The sequence below is a fragment of the Callospermophilus lateralis genome, chromosome 11 (assembly GCF_048772815.1).
Source record: "Callospermophilus lateralis isolate mCalLat2 chromosome 11, mCalLat2.hap1, whole genome shotgun sequence".
NCBI lineage: Eukaryota > Metazoa > Chordata > Mammalia > Rodentia > Sciuridae > Callospermophilus > Callospermophilus lateralis.
Window position 1 is genome coordinate 115681097 of NC_135315.1, and position 23154 is coordinate 115704250.

Genomic DNA, 23154 nt, shown 5'->3' on the forward strand with positions numbered 1-23154 from the left:
GGACACCTTACATCAAAACCATAATAATACCCAATTTTCTTTATGCCCCCAAGACACTCTTCTAACTGTGATGATAAATGTCATAACTAGGTTTACCAAGACTGGTTGTGCTAGGGATGAGTAGGCTAAGGTGGTCCTGAGTGGCATATGGGGACATCACCCTTATACTGAGAACAGATCATTATTGCTGGTAAGAAATATAATGAGAGAGAGAGAGAGACAGAGAGAGAGAGAGAGAGAGAGAGAGAGAGAGAGAGAGAGAGAGAGAGAGAAACCTAGCTCTAGCTCTCTAGGAAAGGATGCCATAACTTGTAACAGTTTCCTCACAATCCTATTTTTGACATTGAATTCAGCTTGGGAAAGTTCTATGAAGTCTAGAGTTGGGGCAATGGTATTTATAATGGTCAATTACCCTAATGAAGGCTAGAGAAAGGAGAAAGGTTAATTTCTAAGTATTTTATCATATCTAGTATGGTGGCAAATTATGTTTTTTTTAATTTCACAGTGACATAAAATAATGTAAAAAATAATATATAGCAGTATGAATGTTTATGTGTATGTGTATATATGTATGTATATATACACTTACTGCCATTTATCTATATGTACATAAATATATGTGAGTAGATGCATGTATGTATATTATCTTTTGCTATTTGAGAATATATGGTTTCAGAGAATTTTTGCAGTAACTAGAATTCTATGTAATTGTAGCTGCAAATCTTAGGCAGTGTAATCTTAAAAAGTAAAGTCATGATAGTAATACACACACATATTTATTTCTACAGGCTTTTAGTTGACATATCTGCTCTATTTCTCTACTTAGATTTGTAATAACCATTTGTAATGTTTCTACATTTTTTCATGTTATTGTGCAGCATATGTGCAAAAGTGCATGTGACTGTATATATGCATTGTTTATAGAAGTAGAGTTGAAAAATAGCATCTATCACTTCTATGAAAATGAACATTGATATTTTTTCTGTATTGATTTTATAAACTACCCACATATCCCCAAATCAACAGCACAGAATAACTATTCCAGGCCCTTGCTAAAATTAAGTTGGACCATTAGTTTTAACTATAGTTTATCTGACACTTTTAGAAGTATGTCATTACAAATTCACACCTTGGAATTATACCCTCTACCTTTTAAATGATTAGCACAAGACATAAATTTCATCAAGTCTGATTGTTCTAGGGATGAGTATGCTAAGGTGGTCTAACTAACTTATTTTATTAATATTTACATCATATAAGTAATACTCTCTGCAAAAGTAACAGAAGATTTTAAAAAATGAGTTAAACAGTTTAATTTCAAAATGTGCTTCTTTTTCTCTTTCTTAGCCCTTCATTTCTCTCTACCTCTATCTTACTTCTCCTTTTTTTCCTTCTTCTTCTTCTTTGATCTTTGTTTCCCAGCCCTTGTTATGTCTCTGGAACTCTTTGATTCTCTGTCACTGTCACTCTGTTTTAGTCGTATAACTTTTTTTTTTTTTTACATGTTAAAATATTCTTCTAAAAGTTGTTAGTTAAGGCATTGCAATACTGATATGGTTTTGATTCTTGATTCTTCTCCTTGTATCTTGGAAAAATTGTTTAACATGCAACTTGTGATTTTTGTGGTCACTCTAAGAACTAAAACAGATAAAGTGTTTTATATAGTACTTGACCTCTAAGAAACACAGACAGTTATTTGTAGTAACATACATGTTCATTATATCATTTACATAACTTCCCGAGAATTTTCTTTTAAAGTATATTTTTAATTAACACATAATAATTGTATGTATTTAAAAATATTCTTTAGTTGTTGATAGACCTTTATTTTATTTATTTATATGTTATCCTGAGAATTTAACCTAGTGTCTCCACACATGCCAGGCAAGTGCACTACCATTGAACCCCAACCCCAGCCCAATTGTTTATACTTTTGATGTTTCAATGCATATGTACATTGTACAATGTCCAAATCAGGATGAGTGTATTTTTCTCTTTAATTACTTATAATCTTTGTTTTTATAATATTCAAAATTTTTTTAGCTTTTCAAAAAAATATACAGTACATATCACTCTCTACACTAACCCTATGTGCAATAGAACACTCCTTAATATTTTCTTATCATAAATTTTTAGGAAGAGATTTGTTCGTTTATATGGCATAGAATTTTCAGCACATTGACAAGTTGCCTTCTGGATAGGTTAGGTTAATTTACATTACACCACTGATACTGGAGAATGTCCATACCCTGGCCAAATTGTGAGTTATTAATCTATTAAATATTTCTTAATAATAAACTAAGGAATTTATTCTTTTTAGTTTGTAGTTCTTTGATTAATAGTGAGGTTAAACTTGCTTTGTATTCTTTAATAAATTGTATGTTCATATACTTTGCATATTTTTTCATTGAAGTTTTTGTCTTTTTATTGAAACATTTGAACTCTTTATATATTAAGAATAGTAGCCCTTTGTTACATATGATATAAATATTTTGCCCATTTTGTAATACAATTATGCTGGTGTTTTTGATGTAGGAGTGTTTTAAGAGTTGTGTACACACATCATCGTACTTTTATTATTTCTACCTTTTTTTTTTTTGGTGATGGTGGTGCAGGGGATTGAACCTAGGGCCTTATGCATGGAAGGCAAGCATTCTTCCAATTGAGCTATATCCCCAGCCCTATGATTTCTACCTTTTGATCACTAAGTGGTAGGCAATATTTTTCTTTTATTAAGAAACTCATATTTCTTTCTTCTTTTTGAGTATTCAGTTGAATAGGTTTATGTAACAGAGAAGGAAGCCATAGATAATATAAAAATTTGGCCAAATATTATTTTACTCAATGTATTTTATAAAATGAGCAACTTTAGTTATTACAAATTGAACCTGGTTCTTGTAAATTTATTTTTGCAATTTCACAATTGTAGTCTGAAAGTCTGAACATTCTGTTAGTAATACAAAATATTACAGAATTGCTTGATGAAAACTTGTCAAAAGATGGTTTTGTTTTAAATGATCTATCCTTTTCATTATTAGTTGTATTTCTTTTTCTTAGTGTCACCATAGACCCTTTACAACTTCTTTCAGCAAGTGTCATTGATTGCTTTGTAGGCAGTCTGGATCCTAGAGAGTACACAAGGTCAAGCTCAGTGTTGTTATAATGATCTCATGTTTTATGGACTAGTGATGTAAGAGAGGTCATTTTCTTTCTGTGAGGACAGAGGATGTAGGTTTTTTTTTTTTTTTTTTTTTTTTTTTTTTTTTGTGTGTGTGTGTGTGTGCTGGGGATTGAATCCAGGGCCTTGTGCATGCAAGGCAAGCACTCTACCAGCTAAGCTATAGCCTCAGCCCCAAAGATGTAGTTTAAAAGGTTGGCAATTTTACTATTTGAAAAAGTGATAATAGATGGTGTACACATGCATAAAATTAAAGTGAACTTAAATTAGAAATATGTATATATTATATGGCAGCTAATATTAATTTCATTAAAATTTTAATGTTTAATTTCATAAAAAACCAACAAAAGTTTCATTGTTGCTCATGCAATGTATGACTGTGACCACACACTTCTTAGCTAATGATGTTGCCTTCAACTTGCTTCCTGAGTTCCATGCCACTCTGGATTCAGTTAAGCCCTAAGAAGATATAGAAGTCAAGTACTTCCAAAGAAATCACCAAAGAAAATTTTACTTTTTTGGTGAGAGTTCCTTTGGGTGTAATTGTCTCAGTGCTTATTGATGTCATTGCCTTTTCAAGGCAACCTTGTAAAGACTGTCTGTCGTACCATTTTTGTCTTTCACTGTTTGAGTTGGCTTAAACAGTTGATGCAGTTGATGCTCCAAGAGCAATCAATCATTTCTGTTCCCCACTCTAATCATAAATTTTTATTTCAGATGGTAGTATAATTCGTTTAGTATCTCTTCTCTCCCCAAATATTGAATAATTTCATTTCTAAAAAAAAATGTGAAGCATTATCCTGTCAATCAATCCTTATTATCTTTACTAGATTACATGTTTGGTTTCAGAAGTAAGAAATAGAAGGATTGGATAGGGGTGGGAGTGCAGGGGTGAGGGGAGAGTTCCATACCTTGCATAAGCAACAATGCAACTTTTGTTGGTATTTTATGAAATTAAATGTTAAAATTTTAATGAAATTAACATTAGCTGCCATATAATATATACATATTTCTAATTTAAGTTCATTTTAATTTTATGCATGTGTACACCATCTATTACCACTTTTTCAAATAGTAAAATTGCCAACCTTTTAAACTACATCCTCTGTGCTGTCACCACTGTCCTCCTACTTAACCATATCAAGATTTGAATATATGTTCTATGAATGTCTCTCGTTTTCCTTTGATTTCCAAGAAGTTCAGAACCTAATTTACTGCTCAATTCTCACAACTATAGGTCCTTATTACATCCACATTTGTGATCTTCTTTTCTGTTTTTCATTCCACAAATGTGTTTCTTTGTGAAAAAAAGCAGAGTATAAATTACTATATTAAAAATAAGTTATTATGTCTATTATATACCCCAAAATTAATATCATATTTTCCTCTGCATTTACTTAATTGAACCACAGCTTGGCTTATTTTTCCAATAATGGTGAAGGAATTTACCATGATAAATCCATATTTAATCAATACACATTATGGCCAACTCTTAATTCAGGAACTTGAATAGCTGTAAAGTTGGAATTTCCAGGCAGAAATTTATTTATGCTGCAAACCTTATTAAATGACACCACAAACAAGAGACAACAGGCTGAGTACTGATGATACAGTGTACACAATCACTTCTGTTATCATGGGTTCATAGTCTGCAGCAGAAGACAGACAAGAAATAATTGCAGTATAGTGTAGCACCTATATGAGAGGGATATGTGGTGAGGACATCAGAGAGTAGAGTTTGGAGATGTGAAGAAGTAGTACAGTGGAAATGATCAGGGACTTTGACTAGTTCGATGAGGCTGTTAATTTATTTGATAGCAAATTCTTTGAAGATGACATGCATGAAAGACTTACATATGCAGAAAGGATTTTGTTCTAGGTGCAATGGGCAACCACTGGAGATTTTTAAGAAAAGGTGGAAAGTGATGTTGCCAGATTTGAGGGCTCTTTGGCTTGCTTGAAGACATGAAATGTTTGTACCCAGGTCAATACCATTCTATACCCATGGCCTCTCATACTCAACACTTCTCCCATGTTGGTTGATGGATGAGGAAGGTGCTTCAGAAAGGGAAGAGCTTTTTCCCAGCTCATACAGGTTATCTAGTAGAGCTTGGCTGAGAACACAGGATCTTCTGAATCCCTGGAAAGACATCATACCTGTTTTTCCTACTCAGAATCAGGGTATGAGAAGCCTAAAACAGAAGGGAGATTAAAGATGAGACTCAGGGATAGAACATTGGGATGTTTTCTCTAAATGAAAAAAGTCTTATTTTAAATAGCAAGAGACCTCTATATAAGGTAGCCCTGAGCTAGTGACAGTGGACCAGTGACGTTTCTACTGATTATCCAAGAGAGAGGTCATTTCATATAGACTATGACCCAAATGCTTTCATTTATGAGGTTTCTAAAATTATAATCAAGGGACGTATTATGTCTGGGGGTCATCAGTCATTTAAAACAGATACATTGAGCTGCTGTTATGTTTTAGGAACCATCTGATGTGCTAAGTGTACAAGGGAAGGAACTCAGCCCCTTCATTCATGAAGCTCTGATATAAAAAACAGGCATGCAGATGAGCACATTCTAGCATGACATGGTGATTAGAGAAAGAGGTATGAAAAATGCTTTCTGGGAGCCTGGAGAACAAAGTTGTTTGCTGAACCTTCAGGGGACTCAAATTAGTCCTCATTCGATCTTAGTCTTTTTTTTTCCCCAATCTTATTCTTGAAAGATACTTAAGAACCTACCAAAGAGGATGAGGAAGATATTTCCAGAGAAACATGCAAAATACAAAAATGACATCAATTAAAAAGAAAAATCAAATGATATTTTTACTGTGGTAATTTCAAGCATATGGGCAGGTTTGTCCCTCTGATTCATGACTGGATTTTTAGGTATATGCCATCATAAAAGGTTTATCATTCTGATGACTTCTGAGCTTGACACAATCTGGTGTGAGGTCTGTGATACCTTCACTGTTTTCTCCTATTAAATAGCTGCTTTTTTCTAATTTTGAAGCATTCAGGCTTATATGTGAAATACGTTGAGCAATTCTTTTTGAAGACAGTTAGGAAAATCAGTTTTTCAGTGGTTCAAGACTGATGTGTGACTTAAATATTTCCACAAAATAAAATTATTTCAAAAATAACTTTAAGAAAGCGTTATTTTTATATAGGTGTCTACTTTTATTTTAAAAAATGTCCAATTTTGGTGAAAAATGTGAAAGTCCCTGCTTCAACCTTAGGCCATAAAAGTCATTATTCTTTTTGTTTGCTTGGTTTTGCACTTCAACCCATGGCAGGTGTTATTTCTATATTTTAAAGCCAAATTACTGTATTAGAAGAAGTGTTAAATAGTAACACATGATTTTATAAACTAAAAGTGCAAAAAGAATTACTTCTGTATTTCCTACTATACTTGATTTACTCTTGGCCCTAAACACTCCTTCTTTTGGGTCTTCTTTAGGTAGTTTATCAAATGAAATTCCTCCCAGGTGGGAAGAGCTGCATCTCAGCTTTTCACTCTCTTGGCATCAGTGGCATAGTGATCTATGTTGTCATGCTAGTGAGGCCTTGGTGATGAACCATTAAATAAAATGATCTGCCCCTAGGCCAGAGAGTTGGTTGATTGCCAAACAGTAATCCTGTACAATTAATTATCAAAGATTTGAGCACTCCATTATTCTAGGAGATGGGACTGCAGCCATCTAGAAAAGCAGAAATGGTGATTGATCATCTGGTAAGCTTCTTTTTTGGAGATACATTCTAATAGTTAAACCTATTATTAGAACATTTAGACATTTCAACCTTTAGCTATCTCGAGTTCTAATTTCATTAATTTCCATTTCATTTACAAGATGAAAATAAGAAAGGACTTATTGAGTCTTTACTGAGGGTAGAAATGCATAAAATTTATTATATGTACCTTAAATCCTTTGTGGACTGAAGTGAGAGATAAATAAATAAAATAAATATTTTCCATGAGAGAATCTGAATATGTTATATTGCATCAAAAAATGATGCAAGTAATTGATTATTTTTAAATATATTTTGCTCTAAGCTAATGTGAAGCTATTTATAGTTTTTGAAATCATACATGTGATTATTCAATACCTTTAAAATATTCTTTTGGCAATTCAAGCAATCACCTAGTACTCTAATAAAAATCTAAAGATCATATAATGTGTCTTGAGCGGTATTCCAGAATACATATTGAGCTCATTAGATAAGAAAGAACTAACTGCTTTTTCATTTTGACTGTTTTTTATTGTTTTTAATCAGCTTTCTTTTTCTAATGTCTAAAGATGCACCTAACATTCAGCACAATAAGTAGATATACATACATATCTCAGCATGTTGTTTAGGGCCATGCTACAGCACATGAATTATGCCTTTTGAGTGGATACAAATTCATTTTTTTCATCTCTTAATTAATATTCCTTTATTATGGAGCATATGCCATGTGCTGAGGGTTGGCACTAAGGATACAGTGTCAAAGAGGCAGATACCTATTTGACTTCATGGAGCTTCTAATTTGAGAGATGAAAACTTAAAATCAACTATTTGACTAAAATTATGATATGTGCTCTGAAAGAGATGTGCATGACACTGTGAAACTTTGTAATGGAGGACTTTAATCCCTTAATCCAAGTAAGGATTTCTTGAATCAGAAAGGAGCAAGGGGAGTTGAAAGTTTGTCTGGCTCTCAGTAGGAGGCTTGAATTGATTTCCTAGGTTTTAACAGAGAAACTATTGCCCAAGGAAGTTTTGGAAATTTGTGGAGGAATTGTTGATGCAGTCTGTGATAGGCTATGTCTAAAGGCATTTATTGGGTGGACATTAGGTCCACCAGATAGGTAAAATGGGCAATGAGAAGAAAAGTTTTCAGCATGAGAAAGGAAAAGTTTTCCTGAGTCCCATTTTAAGTAAATTCATCAGCATTTGTGTTAAGTGACTAAAACTATTTATATTTCTTAGACCTCTATCCAATCTCTGTTTTATAGATCAAGTATATTTTTTAATACTGTCTTGCTATTTATTGAAATTTCCAGGAATGTAACTCTCAGGTTCATGAAGATGTTATTTATATTTGGTTTGGTAGGTGACTAAGAGTTAATTATCATTTTGGAAAATTCTAACAGATCTACAAAACCTCCTCATAAAATGTGAGTTGCTCATGCAACACAATTATAACTATGTGCATTTAGACTTGTGAATTTGTAAAGATGCAATACATGGGTGCAAATGTATGGCTCCTTCATTATATAACATCGTCATGCCTCTACTTTTCCAATGTGAAACAAATACATAGTTTGTTTTTTATTCTTTTTCTTTTAAGTCATGATTAGGTCATCAAACTGATTTGTATAAATTCTGTATTTAGACAGGTAATGTTATCTTATTTCAGTATAGTAAAGGACACATACAAAGAGATCCTTGGATCTAATGCATATGAAAACTACTTTTGAAAAGACATATATATTTTAAAATAAAATCAAAAGTGCTTTAATATAAAAACTTAAACATTATTTGATTCTCTCATCTTGGAATGTTTCAGAGAGTAGGCCTTGATTTTCAAAATAAATGAGATTCAGGAATAAATGTCTTTGTTTTGACTGCTTCTTGACGTAAGGTTCAGGGACGTCTCTGACTCTGCATACACAGACATGCAGAAGGAATTGTGTCACAATAGATCATTTGGGAATATCTTGTTTGTGTTGTCCTGTTTGGGCTGTTTAGTTCTATTATCATTGGGTTAAATAGTCTAAAAAATGAAGGGTCATTTGGAGAAAAATTACTTACAAATAAAATCAAGACTTTTAGAATGCTTTTCCTGAAGTGGGTCTATTCCTCTGGAGGGCAGCCAGTAGTTCAATAAAAACACATTGAGAAGCTTTATAAGAGAGTATTTTGTTTTAATAGATACCATCATGAATGAGTAAGACAAATCCCCACTAGTGCTACAAAGAAAGTATGACTAATTTCTGGTCCAGAACACCCAATTATATTCTTGGAATTTACAGATGTAGCCTCTTAGAGAATATAGAAAGTATGAAGTTGGGAGAAAACAAAAACCTTTACTTACTTAGAACACACTAACTATTTCTCTATTAGACACAAGAACATCTAGCAACAAAGCAAATATTTAAGAATATGTTTGAGAATAAAAGGAATACATGTAAATAATGAAAATCCAGGCAATCAGATTTAAGAAATGAATCAATTTTTTCTTTGACTTGAATACTAACTTTTTGTGAAAATTAAATGAGATAATATGAGAAATCAGGGTGTACTTAGAATCATTAACAGTTGAAGAAAAAGACCAAGACAGTGATTTATTGTTACATAAGATAATGGTCAGAAATATGTATGTTGCTAGGGAAAACTCAAATAATATTGTAGATGTGTATTATCAAGAAAATGAGGTAAAAGAAAAAGATCAGAATTTTCTCTAATTCTGGCTAATAAATACTAATTATATATATTTACATAAACTTCTCAAAACATACATCCAATTATAAGTGATTTTGTTAATAATTATGTATTTTGTAGACTCCTAGTTGAAATGGCAATCCACCTTTTAAAGGTACATCATTGCATATGGATCACATTTTTAAAATATTTTAATATAGCAGCTAAACTTTACATATAGTTTATGATATTTGTCATTTATTTCTCTTGTACATGGTTTTCTCTTGACAACATCAACAAAATAGAGAGAATGTTGGAGCTTTTAGAACATCACAGGGTTCTCTAAGGGATCCTATATAGAGAGGAAAGGATCAGCTCGTGGTGCATGCCTATAATCCCAGTGGCTGGGGAGGCTGAGGTAGGAGGATCGCGAGTTCAAAACCAGCCTCAGCAAAATTGAGGTGCCAAGCAACTGAGTAAGACCCTGTCTCCAAATAAAATACAAAAAAAGGGATGGGGATGTGGCTCAGTGGTTGAGTGCCCCTAAGTTCAATCCACTGTTACCCACCCTACCAAAAAAAAAAAAAAAAGAGGATACGCTCACACATTTTTAAAATGCTACTTAGAGAAACATAAAGGGAATGAAGTTTTTTTTTAAATAAAACTTTAAATAATTTATAAAAGGGAACTAACGATGCAATTGAGATGAGTTTGTTTGGAAAGGTAATTTAGCTACCCAAGCGACTCTTTAGGAATACTCAGTAACTTTTTTTCAAGAAGTTGAGAGATTTAGTTATTTGTGTTTACTGTGCTACTAGGTTCTCTAGTCCCACAGACCAACTGTTTTTACAGTAAATTAAAGTGGGGTCATTTTCATCTTGAGATACTTTGGGCTATAAGTAGATGATTCAACATTGTTACATGCTAATAAAGGAAAGCTATGAAATCTCCATCCTTGTGGATTTTTTTTTTTAAAAAAAGAAAAACAGTAATTTTGGCACACTGAAGCAAAGCAGTGGTCCAATCAGAGTCCTGGGTATGGAAGCAATGTCAGTTTGGGATTTATTTTATTGCCCGTTCATATGTAACGGTGGAGGTAGGGATTTCTCCAAAAGGACAGACACTGTAAATGTCCAGTTTTGTCTATTTCCACTCCAGCTAGGTTTCTCAAAGAGTAGCTTTCTGCAAATTTGCTCCATTTCTGACCAACTATTGCTTTCTTTTGCTATTCTTTTTTAACCTAATATATTCATATTTTATAATTCTTAGGCTACCTTATTAAATCAAAAGGTTTTTCTTCCATGTTAAATAGTGCCTCTCCATTGTTCCAACTTTATGGGATTCTTCACAATGGGTTCCAGACCTAGGTTAATTAACAACTCTGTTAACACCTCCTTGAGCTCAAGAGGTTCAAATGCAGCCTGCTGAGACATTATTTCTTAAAAGGTGAGGACTAATGACCCAACTTTCAGGCACCATCTCAGAGGTCAGTTTTCAATCTCGTAAAACTTTTAAGTAAAGGAAGCTCAACATAGAAAAGTCATGAGCTGTCCAGATACAGTTGTTTGGAATTGCCTGGGCACTTGGTAACCTAAAATACAAGCTAATAGTAATTCCAGCTCATTTAGTTGTATTTAAGGTACTTGAAGTTATGCTTAATAGACCATAAAACTTATACCTTAAGACAGTCCTTAAATACGATAATAAATCCTTGTGCAAAGTTCTCCCAGAAAGACGATATAAAAAAATCATGATAAATGTTAAATAAATCTCAGCTACTTTTCTATGTGAAGACTTTTGATTACAAAAAAATTTTAGATCAGCCAAAATTCTTAAAATGAAATAATTATAGAGGCTGTGGATTGGCTTCTGACTGTTTTTTGATAATTTGGTTAGTGGATATTTAAATGTAATTTCACTCAATGGTGAATGTTATGTGTATAGGAGACTATATTTTGATTAAAACACATTTATTTTCTTTCACAAACAGCCTCAGAATTTCATCCCAGCAGAGTTTACCTCCAAGTGTCATGGGACGAACGCTGGGTGGCAGTTTTAAATGTGACCTGATGTTAGTTTTCCTTTGTCATGACTGAATATTCATTGGCTTAAAAAGAATTGAAATGGCAGAAATTAGACTGTCAAGAGAAGGGAAACGGAACAGATTATTCTCTTTTGCCAGGCACAGCACTGTTAGTTGCTTCATATCTGTTATGTTTTTAATCTTCAAAACAACACCAAGAGGTAGTTATTGTAACTTAGTAAAGAGATGAGAAAATTGATACTTAGTGGTTAAATATTTCACTGAAAAGCTAAGTGCCATCAATCAAGAAAGTAGCATTCAAATTTTAATCTATGTCACTACAAACATGTATGCATTCATCTCTTTTCCAAAAGATATGTGGCATGACCATCTTAAAGACAGAGCTAAGCAAAATCAGAAAAACATTTCTAATGTATCTTAATACCCCCAAGATAAAACCTAGGCAGTGTTAAAACTATTACACATAAATAGGAGGGCACATAAATAGGAGTTTCTTGAAATATTGTTGGTCCGTTTGAAAACTGATCATTTAGGCAAATGGATGTCAAAAATTTTATACAGGCCATGGTCTTTTTTGTTAAGAAAGTCTTTAAAGTCTTAGTTCCTGTTCTTCCCAATATTGTAGTATTTCTTTTCTCCAGTTTTAATGTGCTTTGCCAGTGGGTGGCTTCGGTAAGTTTAATTAAGTCAACACATTTGTGTGAATGAACACTTTTCAAAAGTCACTACAGATGTGACTCAGTGGTAAAGCACCACTAGGTTCCATCTCTGCTACCAAAAAATAAAAAGTTACTGCAACTTGGATATTTAAAGTTATCTTACAGATATGGCTTTATTATCTCTCCTGTACCTCAAACATGAACAACTGTTCTTTGAGGAAATATTCAATTTCAGTTATTGCTTCAAAAGTAAAAATACTACTCTGTTCATAGCCAGGGGCTGTTGACTATATTGAATGCCTATATTATTGGTTATCAATAATGAACAGTTAATGAGAGTTATAGACATTACCAGCATTTATAGATTTAACATAATAAATTTACTAATAATTTCCCCCTTTCTGCTTTGTATACCACATGAAACCTATCTAGTAAAATAATATAGAATATTTTGAGAACAATTTATTTAAATAAAAATTTATTAAAATATTCTGTAATTCTTTTAAAGCACTTTAATATACAAAAGGTATGTTTATGACTTTTACTATTGAGAGAAACACTTATTATCTTAATCAAATTGAACATTTCCTTCCTCAAGAGAGAATCTGCAACATACTCTTGATGCAGTATTGCTTTTGGAAAATGTCTGGTGTTTAATTAATTTGGTATTCTTTTGATTGCTTCTCAGATAACCCTACTCAAAACCCAACAACAACAACAAAAATAACCTTTTAAGAAAGTTAATGTGTCCTTATTTCACTGTGTCCCTCCCATAAGGTTGTGTGTGTGTGTGTGTGTGTGTGTGTGTGTGTGTGTTTGTTGCAGTATGACATACCATGACATGAAACTAGGTTTCAGACTGTCCCAAACTTGCATCCCAACTTTATTACAAGGTAGGTGATAGCAGATAGTGCTGGGAGCCATCAGCCAAGTAGGTATGACAATCTCCTTGCCAGCTTACTCCCATGCTGTCTAGTGGAAGGACTTCTGTAAAGTGACCTTGCTCAAGGACCAGGGCAGGATCCGTGTTTAGGGTGTTCCCCCTTTAGAATAGGGCGGTTTAGCATAATAGGAGATTAGGGTGTTCCCCCTTTAGAATAGGGCAGTTTAGCATAATAGGAGATTAGGGTGTTCCCCCTTTAGAATAGGGCGTATCCTGCTGCTGAGTTCCTCTTGAGTGCTTAGGGTCAGACAGTATATTTTGGGAGAAAGAAGCCCATGAGGAGTGGATTTGGGCAGAGAACGTGGATTCCCCCAGAGCGTGTTTGTAGACGGCCGGTGTGAGATCGGGAATAAAGAATTGCTGTTTGAATCTACAAGCTGTGTGGAGACTCGTGATTTGTGCCCAGCCAGAGACTGCGGCAAGATAGCATTATCTCCAGACACAGAGGATAATGTGTCTTAATGTCAGGGTCCTGAACTTCTCATCAGTAAAGTAGAAATTAAAAGAGGAGAGGTATAAACTACCTTATTCAGCGATCTTGTGTTAACTTTATGTTAACATTTCAGGGTGATGACAAATCATTTGGGTAAGCCAATTGGTTTTCCTCAGTTTTACCTGAGGAAAGGGAGAACACCTAGTTGTCTGACTTCTCCCATTATGGGTCCTTTTCTTTCCTTAAAATATTGCTAGATAAAGATTGGTGTATGTGGGTATTCAAGACTTCCTAGAAACCTACCAACATATTGAAGAGATAAATGGAACCAAAATGTTTATTAGATACTTGCACATAGCAGTTGGTATATTACTGCTGAATTAATCCTATCAAAATACATGGCAGGTAGAATTAGTCAAATTGAAAGGAATTAAGTCACCAAAGAATTAAATATCTTCCAAAGACAAATAGTTAGTGAGCATTAGGGCAAAAATTAAACACTGGGCTTTCGTAAAAACTTATTTTTCAAATCAACTATGTTGCTTATCATTAAAGGAAACTTCTAAATACAAGGAAGCACATGGATAGTTACCTTTATATTCTCTGGGTATGGCACTTTCTATAAATGAATAGACATTGATCCTGCTTTGGACACATTATTGCAGTGAATAAGGTAAATAAGTAAATAACTAATAATATTCAGAATATATTAATCACCATAGGTGGGATTCTGATAAAGTGATTTATGTTTCAAAAGAGAACAAGAATATTTCTGGTCGTAGCAGTCAAAATTTTTTGTAGAGGTAATATTTGGATTGGAGTTTCAATAATGGGTAGCATTTGGATATGTGTAGAAAGAGGGCAGTGTATAATCAGACACAAGATAAGGAAGTTATTTGCACCTAAATACAAAATATAAGCCTTTCAGTTTTCTCCAGACACAGAGGATAAGCCATGAGAAATATTCAGGAAAGGACTGGGGTGCCAATGATGGGTCTTGACAACAAGATTGTCTTACTATGATTTAGGAATAATACTAATGGTAATAAATAGCAACATTGTGAGCCATGATATTAAGTGCCCACTTGGTTATTATAGTCAGGCTGGCCATTAGAGGATAGTGACAGTAGTTTCATGGGGCAGTAAACTCTTTTGGTAGAAACCATGGGAATAGAGAGAAAGGGAAAGATGAGGGCCACATTAGAATAGGAAGATTCTTGCAATTGATTAGATGTCTCTACTAAAGGCTAACGTTCTTATTGAAAATCTGTTTGTACAGAGCAAGGAATCTGAGGTGACTCCTATAATTTCTGTTTTGTAGCATAGAGATGTGGAGAGCACAGAGGAGGGGCAGAGGCAGAATTAAAGGGAAATATGATGAACTCAGCTATAGACTTTCTGAGTTTGGAGAAAAGGTGAAAGTCCAGAAGGAGACAAATTTGGGGTTGTTAGATATGTGGTATATGTTTGAGAGAAAGGTGGTTTTTAGGAATTTTGACTTGTATAGTGTTTTACATCTAGGAGATAAAGTAAGAGAACATGAAATGATATGGGGAGACTTGATCTTGAAAGACAATGAAACACCTGTTTATATATCAAGATAAAGAAAAAGAAGAAAAAGGCAAAACTGAAGCACCTAGAAATGAAAGAAGTTAGAAGACATTTTGCTGGAAAGCCAAAAGCTGAAAGAAGGAAATTTCAAAAAAAGTTGTTGTCAGTAATGTCAAATACTGTAGGGAAACCCTTGGAAATGGATATTATGAATGATCTCTCCAGAAATTCTTACTTTTGTACATATAGGTTGAATCACTTTTTTTCATGTATGTAATATCATCTCAGTAATCCTTGTATCATTTTCCCTATTATTTCAGAATCTGATAAGTTTTTTGGGGGGATAATTTCACTTGCTCTGCTTACAGAGTCAAAGTGTCATTTGATCTCATTCCCTTTGCAAGTTATAATGCATATCAGTGTCTACTGACTGTAAGTACATAGAGCAAAGACATTAAGAAGTTAGTACTTAAACATGAAAAATTGTATATTTTACATAGATTACATTTTTTGCCCGCCATGTTATTAGATATTTTGTTTGTTCAAACTTCTTAGCAGCATACTCATTTGTAGAGTCAAAATTATAATGAGAGCTGCTATGTCCTCCTGTTTTTTCACACCGTGAATTGGTATTAAATTTCCCAAAATTGAAGCTGAAGAGGCAACATAAAAACTATGATTTATTACCATCCTAATAGGTAAATGGGAATTTCAAGATTTTCACAATAACAATTTCTGAAGTTTTCCTGGCCCTCAGTTTTAATCAATTTTACCTGAGTAAAGGGAGAACACCTAGTTGTCTGACTTCTCTCACTCATGGGTCCTTTTCCTTCCAGCACACCTTAAAATATTGCTAGATAAAGATCAGTGCATGTGGGTCTTCAAGACTTCTTAGAAACCTACCAATATACTGAAGAGTTTGATGGAACCAAAATGTGTATCACCTAGCAGTTGGTATATTACTGCTGACTTAGAATTAGTCAAATGGAAAGGAATTTAGTCACCAAAGAATTAAATATCTTCCAAAAGACAAATAGCTAGAGAGCAGTAGGGCAAAAATTAAACATTGAGCTGTTAAAATTGTTCTTGTTCTTGTTACAAAACAAACTTTTCTGTAAGTAGTAACAAACTCTATCTAGACATCCCACAGACATCTCAAATACAGTATGTCTAAAACAGAACACATCCCTTTCCACAATCTGTTCTAATAATTGCTTCTTTTTCTCTGGCAATGGCAGCAGCCTCCACTCACTTGCCCAGCCTAGAAACCGGAGAATTATTTTTAATCTTCTTTCTACTGACTTCCACCATACTCAATCAGTCAAGAAGTTCTATCAAATACCAAGTCCTGATTAACTGTCCAATCTCTCAGGTACTTCTACTCTCTTGCCTGTCAATAGCTGTACCTATTTTCTTCCATCATTTATTGAACATATTGCTATGTGCCAGGCATCATGGAGGTCCTAGAGATAAAATAACGCATAATAAAATGTCAGTCAAGCCTGATGTTTACAGACCGGTGGCAAGGACAGACATCTCAATCAATCAACTGCGCTAATAGTTAGTTATTGATGGAATAACTGTTCCAAAGCAGTGTAGAATGTAAGGGAAGGAAGAGGGAAAGAGGGCAGGTTTCTGAAGAAAAAAAGAAAAGACTTAGGCTAAAAGACTTTGATTTAGAGGACAAATAGGATTAAGATAAGCACAGAGGAGCACAGTCAAGGCTGAGAGAATTCTGAGAACTTTACACTTGGCATGAACCTTACACTTATGTCGGCATAGTGGGAGTAAAATGAGCAAGTGATGACAATAAAGGAGCTAAAGCTGGAGCTGGCATGAAACTGTCATCCTGCAGGGCCCTTAGGTAGGAGGACCACGTACTCAACCTTTAAAGCTGAAATATTTTGGCAGTGAAAGGAAGTGGGTCTTACACTGGGAGTTTTGTAGGAAGTCCTATGCTCACTCCAGTTAGGATTTGAGGTTTCATCATAAGAGAAAAGGAAAGCTATTGCAGAGTGTTCAGAAGGGAAATGAATTTATCAGATCAGCATCCTTCCATAGCTCTTTTCTCTGCCACCTCGATTTTTTCCTGCCTCACTTTCCTTACAGCTCTGAATACTACCCGAAATTACCTATTTATTTGTTTGACTGTTGGCTTCTTCTTCCCTTCTTTAGTTTAGGCCCTGTGAGGGCAGGGACTTAATTTTATTCATGACTGCAACCCTAACTCCTAGAATGGAGGACATCATGCTGATGTTCCATGAATTGTTAAATTAATGCAGTAGGTTGTCTTTTCAGACACTCTGATTGTTATCTGAGTTGACTAGAAGGAAAGAGTTGATGGCAAGAGATGATGATGAAATGTTGAGAAGTTTAAGACATGGTCAGAAGGCATATTTAGAACAGAGTGATCACTTAGGTATAGGAGGTAAGGGAAAAGACGAAACAAACATGACTTCCAGATTTCTGGACTGAGTCACTGGATGACTTTGAGGTGCCACTAACTGCAGAGCTTGGGGAAGGAATGTGGTCTAAAGGTGAAAAATGACTGTGTTCAGCCTGGCTTCATTTCTCACTGACACTGTGACCTTGGGCAAGCTGCCTGGATTCCTTCATCAATAATCTGGGGGGTCCGGCTGGGGATATAGCTCAGATAGTAGAGTGCTTGCCTTGCATACACAAGGCCCTGGGTTCAATCCCCAGCACCCAAAAAAAAAAAATCCTAATCTGGATGGTGAGATTAGTATCTGTGCTGAAGACCATACTGTGGGCACTTCATGTAAGAGTGTTTGTCAGACATTTAGAACAGTGCCTAAAGCATGGGGGAAAAAAACAATAAAAATTAATTACTGTGAGAAAGAGTGGAGAATGAGTAAGAAGAGAGGAGAATCAGTTCCGTTTTGTGGTTGTTGAGCTTTGGTTTCCATAAGACATCAAAGTAGATATACCAAGATGGTATTTGTAGTAAATGATTCAGATCTTAGAAGAGACCTCTGTTTAAAAACAGAAAGTGGGGAATTGTCACTGTAGGACTAGATGAATTTGCAAAGGGTGTTTAGTATGAAACTCTGGAGGTCATAAAAAAATTAATAGTAGATAAGGGAGACCAAGAAGGAGGATCAAGAAAGTCATGACAAAAAGCCAGAAGCCAAAACAAAGATAAGTATGAAGTATTGATAAAATGTACATTGAATCAATACTTATCCTTTGACTTGAGGGAAGGCAAGGACCATGCTGCCAGAACCGTATCCATGGAAGCAAGCCATGGCCACAGTGCTCCTTCTGAACCTCTTATCACCTATCAGTGATTTCCAAAATCATTCACTTCCAAGTCCAGTTTCCGCCTGTTCTTCAAAGTACTTCACATTTGTATCCTCTCTGACTTTTCCTTAAGTACATCAAATAAGGTACACTTTTCCTTTCTGTAGATGCTCTGCATGCTGCTTCCTCTCCCCTGGCTGCCCTTCCACAGGCTCATTCTGGGCAGACCTGCCAGCCAAGTGCTTGCATTACATCTTTGAAGAAGTGGTACCTGGAGGTGCCTTTCCTCTACCCCATGCTACCTCACTTTTCTCTCTAGGGGAAATTTTATTACACTAGGTTGCATTCAATCATTTCATTTCCTGACTTGTTCTCTCAGGCCATGAGCATCCTGAAGGAGTACTGTTCCTCATTGGGGTCTGCCGTGCCTTGTTCAATGAAGTCATAATGTGTGTACTAAATATGTGTGGAACTGAGAATGATGAATAAAGTGGATCCCACAGACTCCTTAAACTTCATACAACTGTCTCACATGCACTTAGTCTAAAAATGTTTTATATAGGTCACATCCACCTTCAAAACATATTGTATTCAGATTACAATTAGATATATTTTTAGCATATCCAGATAAATGGGTGTGGATAACTGATTCACAAGGGTTATTGGATTGTCTAAAATGTCACAGAATCATTACATAAATATGTGAATGATGTATTTTGTAATTTCTGAATTAATTATATATAATTACTGGATATGGAGGATTGATTTTGATTTTGTCTTGTAAAAAATAATCCAAATTTCTAAATTTTGGGCAGAGTGTAAGGGAAGAAAGAGGGCAGGTTTCATAATTGTATAATCATAATTACTGAGTTGGTTCAGTTCTTCGTATAAAATTCAACTCTGGGAAGCAGAATGGAAACTCCTCAAAAAACTTGGAAGGGAACCACAATATGACCCAGCTGTCTCACTCTCACTATATAACCAAAAGATCTAAAATCAGTATACTATAGGGATACAGCCACATCAATGTTTATAGCAGAACCATTCACATTAGCCAAGCTATGGAACCAACCTAGGTGTCCTTCAACAGATGAATGGATAAAGAAAATGTAGCTTATATACATAAAAGAATATTACATTTACTGATAAATAGATGGAATTGGAGATGATCATGCTATGTGAAATAAGCCAGACCCAAAAAGGCAAAAGTTGAATGTTTTCCATGATATGCAGAAGCTAGTTCAAAATAATGGGGAAAGAAAAGGGACAGGGGTGGGGAAGGAAAGAGGGGGAGGGAATTCTATCAAAACAGAAGAAAGATCAGTGAACAAGATGAAGGAGATTTAGGGGGAAGGTGGAGGGACAGAATAAGAGAAGAACAGTATATGAATCTGACCTAACTTTTCTACATACATATATGAATATACCACAGTGAATCTCACAAGCATGTATGTCCACAGGATACTAATTAAAAAACAATGACACTAAGAAGCAGAAGATCAGTAGAGAGAAAGGAATAGGGGTATGGAGGAGGGGAGAGAAAAGGGAGGTCATTGGGGAACTAGAGTAAATTATATTTCATGCTTTTATAATTATGTCAAAAGGAATAACTAACAAGAAACATTTTTTTTAATTTGCCTATCATTAGTACCTTCCTCTAAGTTAATTCATTTTTTAAAGTTCTTACTCTATGCTAGGACTTTGATAAGGTAAAAACCATGGCCTTATACTTCTGTATTTTGGGGGGTGATATAATACAAGAACAAGAAGATTCATCAAAGGAAGGAGAATGGAGCATTCAGATTTTCTGTAAAACCTAGAAAAATGGGTATCACTTTGACTTGGGAAATAATTTGTATAGGACTATTCATTACTTTTTTAAAAAATTGGACTTTATTAAATAAATTAAGTGGTTATATTTGCTTATCTAATTTGTTTAATCTGTACATTTAAATTTACATCTATTATTATGGTTTAGAAATATATTTAGAACTTTTATTGAGATCCAGAGGAGAATTATGCCCTCTTTCTCAGGTGTGTCATTTCAAGTGTAATGGAAAAAAAAACAACAAGTTTTTCCTTATGAGGCATCAGCTATTCAGTGAAAATAAGAATTTTCTCCTCCTTCCCAAAGTGATCTATTTTGAACCAGACTAAATGAAAACCCCTACTGTTTCAGCCTTCCCTACATTAAAGTCTAGTTTGAATTCTAGATTTGGAGGTTGATTATCTGAGAATGATCAGATAATGATGAGCATTGTCCTTGTAATTATGAGTGCCCATTATAAAATTCAGACCCATTTGTGGGAAATGGCATGTTTTATTGCGCAATAATATATCTGTGATTATTACTTATGGCAGGTAACTAGGAGATTACTGGGAAAAAAATTTTTAAGTGATAGCAAAGATTCATCAGGAAGAAATGTGTGATTCTGTAATTGGGTTTTCCCAGATTTATAAATATTTTCTCATCATTCATATTTAAAATAATTATTATTCACTTTAGTTTAGATGTTTCCTTTTTTTGGTACCGGGCATTGAACCTGGGGCACTTAACCACTGAGCCACACCTCCAGCCCTTTTCTGCATTTTATTTAAAGACAGGGTCTCTCTGAGGTATTTAGTTAGGGCCTTGCAAAGTTGCTGAGGCTGGCTTTGAACTTAGGATCCTCCTGCCTCAGCATGCTGAGCCGCTGGGATCACAAGTGTACACTACTGTGCCCAGCTGTTTCCTTATTTTTGAGACAATTATTCAACTTCATCTCTTCTTCTGAATCTCAACTAAATTATTTTATTTTTACTATTTTTCAATGAAATTCAAAAATGAGAAATGATGTTAAAAACCTCAGGGAGATTTACAAGATATATACTGTAAGCAAAATACTTCAAAGGAAATTATTTCAAAATATGAGTGTATGTTCTTATTAAAAATAACTCATTTCTCAATTCATTATTTTTAAACAGAATGATTTTCCTGACTTTTACATATATATATATATATATATATATATATATATATATATATATATATGACTTATTCAGATCTGCACAGCAGTTTAGAAATTTGAATTATTTTTAACAAGACAAAGTCAATCCTCCATATCCAAGGGTTTAATCATCTCCAGATTAAAAAGACTTTTTTTAAAATTGTATCTGTACTGAACATGTAGAAACTTTTATCTTGTCATTAGTCCCTAAATAATAAATCATAACAACTGCTTCAATAGCATTTGTATTGGATTTGGTATTACAAGTAACCTAGAGGTGATATAAAGTGTATAAGATGGTGTGTATAGTTTATGTGTGAATTCTACACCATCTTATATAAGGAACTTGAGTACCCATAACTTTTGGTATTCAAGGGACATCTTAGAATCATGCCCTGTGTACAACTAGAATCAATTTGAAAAGACTTAGAGTTGGTCAAGTAATTTGTCAAAATAGTGATGGCTTTATTTTAGAAATATATGAAGTGTTTCAACAAATTACCTAAACCTTTTGCTTTCTTACATCTTTCATTTTTACCTCTACAAACTATTATCAGTGTTAGTGGTAACCAGTCTTTATCTGGACACAATGATGATAGATATCAATCAAAACTGAATGTCTCCAAGTAGAATTATGTGTCATTGGGTAAAGTAAATAACTTTAACTTGATTAGCATTTCATAACAGGCAAGGTCATGGGCTGTGAGAATATGAATAGGCATGTCAAATAGATAATGATGTGAAAAATGGGAAGATAGTTATATTTAGATTGCAGAACTTCATTCAGAATTGATAACTCACCAGACAAATTTATTATTACTACTGTACCCCAAACCACTAATGAGAAACATTTTTAAAGATTTCAGAGTATGTAAATGCTTTGTACCTACAACTGATGAAAGTAATTGGTAAACTGCTTAATCAAGTCTTACTTGGAAGTGAATGGGAACTGGAGGATAGAAAATGTAGGCTGGGTGAGTAACCCAACAAGTCAGCAGAGTTCTCTTTACAGAAAGAAACAAAGATAGCAGTAATTAATGACCCTGACTCTGTGCCAAAAAAGCTTTCTTCTGACAACTCCAACTTAATTAAAACTTAAGACATTTCAATGGCCTCCAAAAGCCCCTGATGGGGTGAACTCTTGCAGACTCGTGAGAAAATTTTGTAATTTAAAGGAAAAGATGTGTGTTTCCACTAGTGCCATGACTCTAATCCCTGACATTCAAAGAATCTATTTAGCCCAAGCCTTTTCTTTTAACTGGCTCACACCTGCAGGCTTCCTGGCACTTCCTCTGCACCAGAGAAGGCAGTTTTTGTGTTTTACGGAAGATCAGATAATAGGAGCCTTGCTGTTCCTTTTGTTTTTGTGCATTGTTTATTAGCCTGTGAGTGTTTCAGGCACAGTTGATATGCTTGGCTTGCTCTGGAGTAGAGCATCGCCTGAAAGCTTTCGGTGGTACAACACAGGGTGAAGATGGGTTGGCGGAAAAAGTAAGGTTTTGTGTGTGTGTTTTTTTTCTAAATGTGAAAGTGGCTTAAATTAAAATTCACAGTTGATGAGGCAGCCTGAATGGCTGTGGCCTGCTGTTCTTAACATAGCAGAGTGACAAGAAACGAGGTTCTGTGCTAGACAGTACAGATTTGAGACACAAGGAAATGTGTTGTTAAATAGCCCTTGCTCCTTTTAT

The 23154-nt window shown here is 34.4% G+C and overlaps 1 protein-coding gene across 1 annotated transcript in view; it reads left to right on the forward strand.

Annotated features, from left to right (window-relative positions):
- The window catches only part of LOC143410775 (zinc finger homeobox protein 4-like), a 133275-nt gene that overhangs the window by 34992 nt on the left and 75129 nt on the right, over positions 1-23154 (forward strand). Inside the window, 1 exon segment of the mRNA XM_076871502.1 lies at positions 22865-22957. Coding sequence (XP_076727617.1) covers positions 22865-22957 — 93 coding nt within the window.